Source organism: Rhinolophus sinicus, linkage group LG12 (assembly GCF_036562045.2).
Source record: "Rhinolophus sinicus isolate RSC01 linkage group LG12, ASM3656204v1, whole genome shotgun sequence".
NCBI lineage: Eukaryota > Metazoa > Chordata > Mammalia > Chiroptera > Rhinolophidae > Rhinolophus > Rhinolophus sinicus.
The window spans coordinates 34651258-34665881 of record NC_133761.1 but is presented as its reverse complement, the minus strand read 5'-3'; the positions used below and the strand labels follow the sequence as shown (position 1 = coordinate 34665881).

Below are 14624 nucleotides of genomic sequence, written 5' to 3'. Positions count from 1 at the left end.
TGTGTCCATAGAACTGAAGGAGCACTGGAGAGAGCACCAGATGAGATGGGGAATTGGTGAGGGCTCCCTGGAGGTAATGAATGAAGAGGACTTTGAATGGTCACAGTGATGGCTCTCTCATCCTTCAGGTGCCCCAGCTAAAAACCGGGGAGGCTGCTTACTGTCCTCTGTCACTCTTCAACTCAGCGGATCATTAGGTTTTAGTCATTCGAGCATTTAGCCCAGCTCCACCCTCGTCTCCATTCTCACTGCCTTTGCAGCTGTCTAGACACCTATTTTCTCTCCATCTTGCCCTTCAGATCCACTCTCTACACTGCTACCAAAGCAATCTTCCAGGATTCAGATCTGAATCTCTTTTCCCTTCTTAGAATCATTCCCTCATTGTTGGCTTGAGAGAGCCCAATAATACAATATTTTTCCCCACTGAAGTTCCAAGTAATTAAGACATAGGCAGGGTGGGAGGTGCTTCTGGAGATCTGAATAGCATCTTTATTACTGAGAATCCACATTGTTCAATATCAGCTTTAGATGCATGGCAATGAGAGGCGTCTGAATAGTGAACCCCAGAATTTGACACACTCTCCAGCCCCAGGAAGCAGGCCTCCCCACATTGTGCTGGCGGCCTAACACCGGGACAGAAGGACAGGAAATGCCCAGCTTCCTTCTCGGATTCACCAGATAGCTCCTCCCCAGGGAAGGAGTGAGAGGTGGGGAGAAGCTGGAGTATTATACCAGGAAAGCTCCCTCCCTGTAGAAAGAAACACCAAGAAGGATCCCCACCACAAAAGCTACCAGCTGAAATAGGAAAGCTTGCGTGTGTGGTTAGGTCCCCCATTATCTGGATCATTCATCATACCCATTCATGTGTATTCTACTCAGCTACCTCAGACTCCTTAGTTACCTCAACAAGTCATCCTTCCAGACTTATCTTGCCGTCACCCATGATGCTTCTTTTACCTGATGTGAATGCTTTCTCCTCTTCCTCTACCTAGTGAATCTTATGCCAAGACCAGACTTAAATTCATGCCCTCTATGACCTGCAAGGCAGACTAGAGACCAGTCACACTTGGTACATATTTCTTTGAGTTCTAATTTGAGTGTAATGTAATTTGCGGTGTTTATATCTGTCTCCTCAACATTACATTCTTGCTCACATAGAATAAGTTTTCATTGTCCTTTTGTCCCCACTGACTAGCACAGTACCTAATACATAGGAAACACCTCACAAACACATGGAGAATAAAGGAATAAATTTGAAAGACAGAGACCAGGAGATGTACAGGCAGGGGGAGGAACGCACATGTTCAAAGACGTGAAGCTGTGCCAGTGCCCAGCGTTCTCGGGAAGATGGCTCCATGTTTGGGGAGCAGGAGTGAGGAGAGCGAGTTGGAGGTGAAGAGGACAGGGGACATCTGTAGTTAGCAAGATCCCAAGAAGATTTTTCAGTGGGAAACACTGTGGGTGGGGGGAGAGTCTAGAGGGATTGGAGGAAGAGTTCAATCTGAGGGTGTTGTAGTGACAAATAACTGAAGCTAAACCAAGGCAGTGGCCTTAAAGATGCAGAGAAAAGGCTGGATTTGAGAGGTCAGTCCCACAGGACGCCATCCCCTGTGAGAGCTGGGAAGGGCCTTGAGCATGACTCCAGGGTGTTTAGTTTGTGTCTTTGGGTGGCTATTGAAGATGGTAACAGAATGGTGGATATAAGAAGCCCCATGAAAGTAGATGAATTTGGTTTGGGGCATTGAGGTTTGAGGGACCCTTAGAACTTACAGATGAAGATGTCCTGTATCATTGGAAATTCTAGTCTGTCAAGTAACACTGGGTAGACTCAGTTAGCAGTGGAGATGAAAGAGTCGGGGCCATGGGTGTGTCGAGCATTGCTAGAGCTCTTGGATTAGTCTGGGGCCAGCGTAAGGAAGAGAAGCTGGTTGAGGATGGAATTCTGCATAGCAGCCACTTAGAGGCCAAGCCAGTCTGAAAACCAGCTCCTGGAGCGCAGGGCTTTGAAGACAAGCAGAATTTCCCAGTTGGTGTTACCAATGATGAGAGCCATGAAGGGGGACCTGGCCCGAAATGAGGCCATTGGCTGGGATAAAGAGGGGTCCCCACTTACCTTGCCCATTTACCAGTTGAAGAAGAAGAATACAAACAAGGTGCCGGTGCTTTTTCACATTTGTGGTCTTTATTAAAGATGAAAATTGACCTCAAATTCAGGAGTGAGGCAGATACCATTCAGTAAGGGAATGCTAAGCTACACCATGCCTCCCACAGCACTCAGAGACAAATCCCCTAATTATTCTCCTGGTTTAGTAAGAGAACGTATCTGGAACTTGAGATAATTGCGGAAGTAAAGACCCGCATGCTAGTTAATAAGCTTCTCCAACAGCAGTTGTCAGATCAGACTTGGTAAATTTGAATTCTCATTATGATGTGGGAGCCAAGCCAGTTTTACCCCCTCATTGCCGACACCCATGCTTGTGTACTGCCTTGGTTCTCATCCCACATGTTTTCTTTCACTTTCTCTTTTTCTTCCCTTTCGTTAAACACAATCTGTACAATTGCTATTTGTAAATCCAGGCCTTGACATTTTAAATGGGTACGTGCCTGAATTTCCACAGGTGTGATTGCAAACCCCAATTACAAGCTTTTGTCTCCTGGGACAAGTATGAAATGGATCTTTTGTACCCAGGTGAAGTGGTAGATTTGGCAGCCACAGCAGGCCCTTTGAGTGGTGGTTGTGATGATAAGCTCACCACCTACTGGTGTCGGCCTGTCCCCGGCCTGTCCCCTCATACCCTGCAGAGCTGTCTGCCTGGCTGCCCTAGCCTGCCCTCCCAGGGGTGGGGCTGGGGAAGGAAGAGGAAGAGCCCCACTCACCTGCCCTCTGGTGGGCAGAATTCACAATGACAGCTATCCCAGCCCTCACTGCTCTACGGTCTGTTGGAGTGACCGCTCTGGCCGCCTACCCACCCCCACTGCACAGCCACTGACTGGCGTAAGGAGGTGGAACCCGTCCTCCCCAACATCCCCGTCCTGTGAAACCTAGGATGGCCTGTTTTGCTCTTTGTAAAGGACCTAACATATATATATAGGCTAACACGCTGCAAATTCTAATGTTTCCCATTTTTTCCATGCTGTGAAAATGGTACATTTAGTGGGTAGTGTATGTTAGAAATCTGAGCACGTACCAGAGTCTGGTAAAGGTTAGAAGTAGTTTTCATTTTATAATTTTAATATAGTTATTGCCTACTTTTTTGATGGGTGTGTGTGTATGAGCTTCTTTTTCTTTAAATTTTTAATCTGTAGGTGGATGCCAGTTTCCATATGGACTTACTATAAAATGAACTAGTGATCCTCTGTGTTTCATGTTCTCTCTCCACCATGCTGCTATTCTGACTTCATTGATGGAAGAAGGCCAGCGGGAACACTCGCACTCTTCTTTTTTGACATTTAAGACGATGCTATTCCCCAGCAGACACTTAGTTAATATCGTTGACTTAAAGGAACTTGGCCAGAGCTAGACTATCTGCCATGGTCCTGAGAATTCCCAGCCCTGTCTTCCCTGCAGCCACAGTGCCACGCTGCAGACTGGGGGCCGTGCAGAGCAGATGAGCCTACTGACTGTTCTGTGATGCTTTTCTTTCTTCGGGGCTAGATGAGTGGATGGATGAATGGATAGAGATGTGAAGATATATAGACATAAAGTCAATATTTATCTCGATAGCCATCCCTAAACCTTGTATGCAGGGACATCAAGAGACCTGTGTTCTGGTTCCAGTTTTGCCGCATACTAGCTGTGTGTCTTTGACAGGGCCATTTTCATTCCTGTGAAATGCTGGGAGTTGAAATTAATGATCTCTCTGGTGACCTGTTTAGATCTAAAGTTATGATTCTTAGAAAGAATGAGAATTATTTCCTCAAGAAGAGAAGGTTCCACTGTGATTTCACACTTCTTCCCACAGTCGAGGCAAGGTGATAGATCCTCAACAGGAAATACAGTGGAAGAGGTGGAGGTTAGCGAGGATGGTGTGGTGTAAGGAGCTTCCTAAAGCAAAGCATTCTGAAGAAATTCAGTTATTTTGTTTTGGATGATTCACCTACAGTCAGGAAGGTAAGGCCTAGCTGAAGGACCTTGCCAAGAGTTATCTGTCCTCACTACTGTCACACGCTCTCCCTCCCTTCTTTACTACTCAGTGTAGGCATCCAGGAACTTTTCCCCTGACACATTTTTAGACTTTGGGTTCTTCTAGAGCAGGGGTGTCCAAACTTTTTTCAACGTTTTTCACCAAGGGCCATATGCAGTAAAACACACAAACAGCCGGGCCACTCACTCGAGGTGAAGTATGTATTGCCTCTCCTCACCTTAAGTAAACTAAATATATTTTTGGAATTTGCTGCGGGCCAATTAACAATGGATCGCAGACCGCAGTTGGCCCGCGGGCCACAGTTTTGACACCCCTGTTCTAGAGGCTGTTCTTCCCTCAAATTAGAGTATAATTTAGGGCAGGAGTGTCCAAACTGTGGCCCGCAGGCCAACTGTGGTCCGCGATCCATTGTTAATTGGCCCGCAGCAAATTCCAAAAATATATTTAGTTTACTTAAATAAACCAGGTGAGGAAATATGTACTTCACCTCGAGTGAGTGGCCCGGCTGTTTGTGTGTTTTACCGTATATGGCCCTTGGTGAAAACCGTGGACACCCCTGATTTAGGGTGTAATGCAGGGCAGGTAGGGATGCTGAGGGGAAGTAGAAGTTATCCCTGCCTCTGGGGTCCCATGGACCACGCCCTTCTCATTTCACTCAGGGACTTACATAGCATTTTTATTTTCTCTTTATTTTCTTATCTATTTAAACAAGAAAAACAAAAGCAACCAGAACTGGGGTCAAGGTGGGGGCCACTGAGACTAAAAAGCAGTAAAATAGTGCAAAACCAGGGGCAGTAATGTCCTGCTGTGTTCTGCCACTGACACAGTGGGTATTTGTCCTGAATGCCCTCCAGCCCCACTGACTCAGACTGAATGAATCTGCTTTTTCATTCAGAAATCTTCTTCCTCACAGAAGCTGACAAACTGTCCTTATAACTCTCCCCAGTGATGAGGGAAGAGGATGGGCCACGAAACCAGACACACAGTAGACAATCCTGTATGTCCTCTTGAGCAGAGTCTGTAAAACCATTCAGAAAATGCATCCCACTTGTCCCACTTCTAACCATGATCTTGCGTTCTGATAGAGTCACAAGTAGTAACTATGGTCTCATCAACTCTTCTTGTCAAAAGTTTTGGGGATGTTCCCCCCACTCCTAGCCTGGGGTTCATCACCACATCCAGCCATTTTTTTAACTGGTGTCCTAGGACAGATAGCAGAAATGCATTGAGCCATCTTGTGTGAATTCCCATGAGACCCTAAAGTTCTGGAAAATGGAATTCGTGCAACATCAATTATAAAATGTGCTTGTTTTTCTCTTCCAGGCTTTCACCACCTTCCTGTGTCTGTACGGCATGGTGTGGTATGCAGAGCACTATGGTCATCGAGAAAAGGTACAAGAGGGAAGGCAGAGATGGCCTTTATTTAAAGTAACCCTTCCATCTTGGAGCTTTAACCCAGAGCATGTTTGCATGAGAATATGGTGTGGCCAGTTCGTGAGTGGGCTTCAGTCTCGCCACGTAGAAACTTAACCAGTTCAGAATTCATTCCCTATCCATGGATGTCCATGCTTGTGACTGCCCTGTTCAGTAGGTCACTATATTTATCCTCCTTTTTAAAGAGGTTTAAAACTTAATTATTTATTTGAAACAAAACTTGTGGGGAGAGCCCTGGACCAGTTTTTGGAAGGCTGGGTCTTATTCCTGGCCCTTCCACTTTGCACAGACCTTTTCCTATGCCCCACCCATCCTGGGGCCCCAATCAAAAAACGCCTTCCCTGCCCACTTCATAGTAGATATGAGTATTAAAGTAGAGAATAGATTTGTACAGGCTTAAAACGCTACAGCAGTCTTGTCCACTGTAATTTTTTAAGTAAAAAGAACAGCTTTCGTCCTTTATTCATACCTTGAGTCTAAGGATCTAAAGTGCTTTCTAGATTTATCACCTGGGAGATAGCCTTGGTTTTATAGCTGAGAAACATGAGTACCGGAAAGTTCTGTTGCTTAGTGGTGGTGATCCCCAGACTGGGAGAGGCAGGACAGAGCATCTCCCTTGTTTGCCTGCTACCCCTCCTGGGGAGCACTTGAAATTCTGTCACTAAGCCTGCTTCTCTCCCTAGACCTACTCAGAATGTGAAGACGGCACCTACAGTCCAGATATCTCCTGGCCTCACAGGAAAGGTACAAAAGGTATCTCTTTCTTATTTATTGTTTAAAACTTTACTGGGTCCTCTCCCTTCTGAGGCCCAGTAAGGAGATTTAAAATCAGTGTTTCTTCTCTGTATCTTGATAAATGTATGTTCTGAAGGGTCTCAAACCTACTCATCACGTGACTCCTGTTATTAAGAAACATGCAAAGTGCTTGCAGAATCTGCCCAAAGAAACTTTCTTTATAAGAAGAGGCACCATGTAGTTCTGCCATTTCTGAGACAGGAAGATGTAAGGAGGCCCACATGTCTCAAGCACCCTGATGGAGTGTTCTCTCTCGGCTTTTATCATGAGTGAAAGGGGTTAGGAAGAATTGTGTATCAGGAGGAAAAGCCTTTCAAAGAGGTGGATTGATTTAATCACGTTTATTCAAGAGGCAAACCAGCGTTAAGGGATTTCAATCCCTCTCTCCAAAGGAGGAGCATTTTGGAAAGATTTGGGGCCACCTGGTTTTTTTTAAAGAATTAGGCACATGGAATAACGACACTGAGAAGGCTCCACTGGACAGTAATTTCTTACCTATTCTTAACGAGCTGATTGGAAGGCTTGACTAAAGGGGGAGAATTATGAATGCTAGAGACCCTGAATTTTAGCTCACAGGATGGCTCAGAAGACCCGTGGGCCTAGGGAGAGGAAAGCACTACTGTCGTAATTGCTCTCCCGAATTCTTTTGGGGTCAAGCTTCTTAGCGCTCTACCTGGGAAAATACTAGTGTACACTGCTGAGTTGCCATTCACACCTTTTTTAGATGGTTTCTCCTGAGTCAAGGAGTGTTTCAACAGTCTGTTTTGGAATGCTGATAGAAGTGGGCAGAGGGGTTCCCCAGAGCTCCCTGATTCGCAGCCATCCCCTTACATATCAGTCTTTGATGCTTCTGGGCACTTCTCCATTGAAAAGACTAAAAGAAGTAAGCAGTGTAGAGATATATTTCAATGAAAGGTAGATATACTAGTAAAAAGAACAAAAAAGAAAGAAAAAATCTTTAGAGTGGTAAAAGAATCTCTCGGTGGACTAAGCCAAATGCCACTTATAATGGAGACCAAAACTCTGAGAACTTTTTTTAGTGACTACCTTGGGTAGAGATTTCCTCTGGGGCTGGGGCTGGATCTGAGCCCTGGGGCAAACAAAGTCTTGGCTTGGCTGCTAGGCCAGGGGTTGGCCATGTACTTAAGAGCAGAGCTAACCCAAGCTTTCCACACCGCTACCTGGAATGCCCACCCATCCCCCAGCTCCCCTGACCCCACCCTCCACCTGGCTGATGCCTGCTGATTGCTCAGCTGATGTAGAAGTCTTTTTCTGAGTTCCCAGACAAATAATATAGTGTGACAAATGATGTTCTCCCTGTAGACTGAATATCTTGAAGGCATGTGGCATCTTCAGTGTGTGCTCCAGCACTCTCATGAGCAGCCAGGACCTGATTTGTAAAAGTGACCTCCAGATCAAATGATGGAGGGCATGTGATAGCTTTAATTTTGTAAAGTCAGGAATCTTTTCCAATTCAGGGATTTGGAAACTCTGGTATGTAGCAGGTCAAGGTTGGAAACAGGTAATGCATTATTTGGTTGACACCCATGTGCTTTACGTTTTAATTGCCTGTCCTTTGTGCTTTGATTTCATTTGTACGCTAACTTAGGCTCCCATCACCATGACCATGATCCACCCTACACCGTGTGAATATAAAAATTCTTCAGGACCCCCACAGACTGTGAAGCGATCAACTTGCATACCCAGACACTGGCTGCTTGTCTTAATTTATTAACGAGGCCACTAGATGGCGCACGAGTATCAGTGGAAGAGCCTACACTTTGCGGGCAGGCCTAGGGAGACTGGGCAGGGAGACCTACAAATCTGAGTGAGCCTGGGAACCCCTCAGTCCATAGTGATTGTGTGTTCTGATTCCTTTGGCCAGGTTCTGAGGACAGCCCACCCAAGCATCCAGCCAACAACGAAAGCCATTCTTCCAGAAGAAGAAATCGACATTCCAAGTCAAAAGTCACCAATGGAGTTGGAAAGAAATGAAAGACCCTGGTTAATCAAAGATGTTCCAGAGAGTGCCTAGAACTGAGAGGGAAATGGAATCATTTGGACCTACCTGCTAGGAGGTTAAAACATACAGTGCAAACAGAAAGAGGAGAGGGGACTTTGGGGGTGTCATTATTTGAGAGTGTAAGTCTTGTTTCCCACAGACACGGCCACATCAGGCAGACTACTGCCTGGGGTCCTTCACCAATGTGGGGTCTGTTCTAACGTCAGCACTTGGCATGCGGTCACCAGTAACAGTACAATGTGTTCAAAGGAAAAGGTAGCTATTTACTCACAGTTGCCAAGAGCAGCTTTGTGCTTGTGTGTGTTGTGGACGCCTGTTAAACATCTTCATTTGGACAGGGGATTAACCACACAGTTAATGTACTGTTCACCAGTTCTGTTTTTTATGATTTTGCCTTTCCATTTGATTGGTTTATGTTTAGGCCGCTTTTCTGTCTTTGATTTCATTGTTGTTATTTGTTTTTAAGTTAGGGTGTTTAAAAGCCTTCAAAAACCCTTCTAGAAAAACAAAGGGGAGAGCTTTTGTGTTACTGATTAGCAAACCTCATACCCTTTTTAGGACCTTAAACCACATAGCAGATGTAAACCAGTCTGAGGAAAGGTTAGCTACCCACATAGGATCCTGGGCTTCAGATCAGAACCTTTTTTTGTACCATTCCGAATGTCACTGTCCAGGCTTATCCACACACAGTGCACAGACATGAACCTGCTCGAGAGGCAGTACACACCGCGGCTTCTCCCCCAGCCAGGTGCCTTTTACATTTTGTGTTCCTTCCATGATGTGTTGCTGACATTGTCTTTTAATCCCATGTGAGGTGCTGGTGAGTATTACCTTTCATCCATGCCATGCTCTAGAATGTTTACTTGATAGTTTTATCACTTTTGATGGCTCCCTGTTTTAAATAAAACAATTCACATTAAAGCCCATCAAAGATCTGTCTGTAAAATGCTCATTTCTCTACATCTCTTTGATATTTTCCACTGCTGGTAAGTAATCACTGTACTTTTCAAGTGATTTTAGGGTACTATGAGTGAATGTGTATGTGTTGTATATAGTGAAAAGAAAAAAAATACGTGTATTTCAGAGTTCTTACCAATACATATGTCCTGTTTCCTAACCTTCCCAAGTGATCAGTAGGAAATTAACAAGACAGTTACCTTTTTGTATTTTTTAAGTAATGTAATGGTTACATCAACCTCGTTGGATTTTTTTCCTCCAACAAGTGGCTGGTACCCATCTAATTGGCTTATAGATATAAACTTGCTGAAAGCAATCCTTTTGCTCACTCATTTCACAGAACACAAAAGTTTTGATGTTTTTTTTTCTCCCTTTAAGGAAATCATTAACCATACAAATGTCATGTTTTTCTTTTTCTGCAAAAGAATTCCAGGGTGAAAGGGTTAAATAAATCATACGAGCCAGGGTCACATCCTGTGTACTGGGCCTCTGGCAGTCACTTGGCTGAGAGCCTCACAGACTTGCTCCAGCAGCTGACTTGTTGCTAGTACAGAAGGGTCCGCAATCGTCAGCTAGCACAGTGACTAAGGGAGCAGACTGAGGGGCCACAGCTCTGAGCTTTCACGTGCTGTACAAGCAACAGCCCCATCCTTCCCATGGAAGCACTGGAGAGAGGCAAAGTGGTGCTTGTTTCATAAACCCACTGTACTTTTATAACCCATCAAAGAGGCCTTTTGACAACATAGGCACAGTGTAAACATTGTTACTTTGCAAATAGATGAGTTTGGTTTGTTTCTCCCTGCATTTTGCTTTTCTGAGTACTGAGTGCTTGTGTATCTCCTATACATGTCTGCCTCAACTCATTCTTCATGCCTGGGCCACATCTGTGAATGTTTCTGTTCATTTTCTGGGAGAGTTGGGTCTACCACTTTAACGCCCCTCTGGGTAATAGCTTGGTCTAACTGATGAAGCATGGTCCCTTTCTCCCAGGCCAGCGGAGAGGGAGGCACCTGTTTAGCATGTGGTGACTGACTTTCCTGTGCCATACGGAAAAAGCAAAGTGCACACAAGACTATTTTTCTTCTGTGGCTTTGTACGAAATGGCCAGGAAAGTTCTCAGATACTTTCCATGCCCCTTTTTTGGAGTTTAGACTTTCTTTTTTCCTTTCAGTAAGAACTCTTGACTACAGTGGTTACAAAACCAGCACTTTCCATGACTGGCCAGACCCAGAGCGGCCATTCCTCCTAGAAACTGTACTGCTGGGTTTGGCTTAACTTTTCCCACCCATTTCTATGGAAATGGACCTCATTTTGATAGAAATAGAATACATGTTTCAGAGTCCTCATTTAATACTGGAAATTACTCATTTGCAAATTATCTCACATCCACCATTCATTACAAACTGCCCTCTTAAAAGACACCATTATTTTGGAGGTAATACACGAAGAATGATTTATGTATTTTTCTCCTTAAGTAGCATTATAGTGAGATACTTTCCCCTTTTGTCATTCTTCGTCTTTCTATGGTCTCTCCCTGCTTTCTGTGTCTGTTTACACCATTTGTAAAAGCCTTGCCCAAAATGCTCCCACAGCGATGCTAGGACAGTACATTGACCCGTGAAGCATTTTGATGATAAAAGACATCTTGTAAATGCCAGTTTTATTCTCACTAGGACACCTTCTACGGTGAGCTCATGAGTAAAGTACTCATCCAGGAGAAATTAAATAAAATTATTTACCAAATGCATCAGGTTCGGACCTATTGGTCTTTCCCCCGAAGCTACTGCATGGTGTCTCTTAAGTGACACTTCTTGTCAAGGCTCAGACTTTGTGTTGGACCCTGTTGTTTTATTTGTTTGTAGTAGTGCACTTGGTCAGGCCCTTACAGGAAAGGTTGGTCACAGAAAGGGAGGCCAGGCACAGGGTAGAAAAGAAAAAATCTTAACTATTGGAAACCAGACAGGTGAGCATTTCAAAAATGGGATTTAACTTGTATGCTCTTTAAATACTGCTCAATGACTGCTGCAAAATTCCTGGTCCACCATGGTGTTCACCAGGTGGGCTTCGTGTATTGCTTTGTTATGAAAGCAAGGAATCCCACAGGTAGGCTATTGGAATCTTCATTTCTTGTTTATATGATTTTTTGTTTATATGATGTATATTTCTTGTTTATATGACTGAAATCAAGTTGAAAGGAGAGCCAAAACTCCTCTTTATCAGTATTTCATTTGCACATCCATCTCTTTCCTTCGTGTGTGTGCATCGCAAGGGTTAGATGTGAGATTTGGTTCTTTTGCAGGGGTCAGGATTAGTAATGGCTAAGACAGATACACAGCACGTCTTGTTGCCAGCCCATAATAATTAGATTATTACGTTGCCCTTCACATTTTAATCTAAACCTGATGCTACAACTATTACAGGTGAAGGTTGCAGAAATTTTTTAATTGAACGTTCATATTATCTTTGATGCAGTAAGGACTTACGACTTTTTTATTTTGCTATCTTCCATGAATTTAAAGGAATTATTTATCAATGTTTACCAAAGAAGGGGAAAAATAGTTGGACATGAATTTTTTTAGTTTGTGGGAATGCTGTATTGTAAAAATCTTCTTTGTCTCTTAGGTTTACTAAAGACGGTCTTTAATCCATTTCAGAAATTCATCTGTGACGTTCCCTACCCTGACATTCCCCTCTGTTGGGTGGATTTTGAAGCTGTCTATCCTATGAGAAGATGTTTGTTGTCACAGTCTAACACTATCAAAGATTTTCTACGGGTCCAAGTAGCTCCAAGTCCTCACAGATGTAGTTTATACATTTTGATGCTCGATTGAAAACTGGTCTCTATATAGCACACCTGGCTGGCTGGAGGGGTGGGTGACAGGCAAGCTTCCTGCTCGCAGTGCTGGTGAAAGGGACTCCTAACGCCTCAGCATTATTGTTCTCTTGGAGTAGGGAGACTGGTGTTGGCAAATCTATCCCCTTCTTATAAACCCAGTGAGGACAGGAACGTCATTCAGAAAATAAATTTGCCTGAAAGTTTTGCTTTCACAGCTCATGCAACCAACCACCCAATCTCCTTAGCCATTCTGGGCTCATGCTTGAACTTTATATGCCTCAGGTAGTAATTATTTTATATTTGTTACTGGAATGCTTTGAAAACATCATACTCCGAGGGCCTGCAAATTGTGGACATGATAATGCCCAGTGATAGCAGGAAGGTTTTCTTAGAGCTGCCTTGCCTCCTGCCCCTCCACATAGTCTTCCAGGGCCTCAGATACCGGTGTTCTACATAGGGTGTGGCCCCTCTCTGAATGCTGAATAAAGGGGACTCGTGGCTTTAAAAACCACAGGAAATGAGGTTTGTTTGCCTTTAAAAAATAGAAAAAATTTTGGACTGAAAAGCCAAAATACTGCATTTTCTTGTCTAACGTATACGCACAATAGCCTTAATTATGGTGTTGAATTGTAGGCAGGGTTCATGTAACGATCTATACTGGAAAACCTGGATGATAAACCTAACTATTCCCATTCCCCTGACAAAGAGCTATTTTGTCTCATTCCCGTCAATCCGACTGTAGACATCGTGGAGTTATTAGGTACTATATTTTACAGGTGCAACCTGGGAAAGTTTTAAGAAAGATCTCTAGCTTTCAAAATGTTTAGAATCCTCCGCCTTCTCAGGGTGGATGAAATCCAGACCAGGAGCGTGGGGATGAGTTCATGAGGGACACTGCTGACAAATCTTCCAGACAACGGCTTTAGGAGCACTGGGAACCTTCGAAAGAGCTCTGGTTGGGGCTCTTGGAACCCGCCTCGCTCCCGAGTCTTCCTAGCGGCTGCATTAGCACTCAGCTGACTTTGCTACAGAGATTTCCAGAGGCATTTCCATTTCCAGGGGAAAGGGCATCCCTGAGAAAACCATCTCCCCACCATGTATTCAGCACCAAATGTGTGTTCTTGAATCCTGTGATTTGCTGTGTTATCCCCATTGTCTGCAAGTCTTGAGACTTAGGGAGGGTTAAGTACTTGAACAAGAGAACACAGCCATTTGGGGATGTCAGATCAACCCAGAGCCTAATGCTCTCTCCAACACTCCAGGCTCCTTGTTTTGATTCTTGTGCGTATCTTACGCCCCTTTACTAAACCAGTGCCTCCACGAACCTTCCCCTACCTCACCCCCAGCCCATCTTCAGCAAATGGATGGTGAGAGTCCTTGGGGAGCTCATGCTTTGTGTCCCCTCAGGATGGAGAGTCAGTGTGACTTAGGTCCAGGTGCTCACTCTGTTAGGGATGGCCAAACCTCCAAGCCACTCTCCAGATGTTGACCCAGGGTATGATTTTGGCTGGTTGCTTGGTGTAAGGAATAACTGGTGTCAGCCTTTGGTGTCTCATGCTTCCTTAAGGCAGGGTCCCATCCCTCTATTTGGGGTTTTTTCCTGATGTTTTGATGCATGTTGGAAACTGTTGGGAAGGCAATTCCTGCCGCCTGTAACAGCTCCCTCTGCCCTCAGGAATCTGATTTACGATCTGGTGAGGCCATAAATGTCTGCTCTTCACTTCTGAAAAATAACAAAGTATGGGAAAGAATGTAAATTATAAATCCTGAATTCCTATGTTCAGCAATAATGTAATGGCCTGGGCTGTTGGTTTTTAAATATGGTGTGCATATGGCTTTAATTTCAAAGGAGCTGGGTTCCCCTGCCCCCACCATATTTCTAGGGAAAACAGATAACAGTGAAATGTCCCGCTGAGATACAGTGTTTTTTCAAAATGAGAAATAGCATTCTTTTCTGATGACTCACTGGCCAAATAGTTTGAAATGCCACTCTTCACAGAAAGGCATGGGATAGTAGGTGACTGTGACATCTCTACACTTGTCAGCCTGCTAAACTGGTGTTACGCTGCTCCAAACCAACCCCTGGTGTTAACACTTAGCAAGCACCCCACCCCCACCCTCCATCCCAGCAATTTTAACTTTTGACGAGATTTTTCCTGTAAGATTTTTGAAATTCTCTTCCTGTTCCTCTTATCAGTCAAGGTTCTGCTTACTAACTGGGAACAGACTTAACTGCTGCCGAAAGTGGTAAGGGCAGCCACAAAGTCGTCCTGAAGACCAAAGAGTAGCATGGGTTTGAATTTTCATTCCAGTGGTGTGTCAGCTCCAGGCTTAGATTTCACAAGCTGGGCAGAATCAGCTCTGTGCTCTGCTGAGGTGGGAGGGAGCCTCTGGTCACCACGTGAATTCCTGCTGCCTTCATCGACCACAGAAG

General features: G+C 44.4%; 1 protein-coding gene across 2 annotated transcripts in view; it reads left to right on the top strand.

The window, feature by feature from the left end:
- The window catches only part of PTDSS1 (phosphatidylserine synthase 1), a 70453-nt gene extending 61121 nt beyond the window's left edge, over nucleotides 1-9332 (top strand). Inside the window, exons 11-13 of one of the 2 annotated variants that reach the window (XM_019718401.2) lie at nucleotides 5469-5537; nucleotides 6263-6332; nucleotides 8260-9332. In XM_019718401.2, coding sequence (XP_019573960.1) covers nucleotides 5469-5537; nucleotides 6263-6332; nucleotides 8260-8369 — 249 coding nt within the window. In that variant the 3' untranslated portion in view covers nucleotides 8370-9332. The remainder of the gene's footprint in view (nucleotides 1-5468; nucleotides 5538-6262; nucleotides 6333-8259) is intronic. The other variant, XM_019718402.2, reaches the window with a different exon arrangement.
- Nucleotides 9333-14624: the final 5292 nt, after the last annotated feature.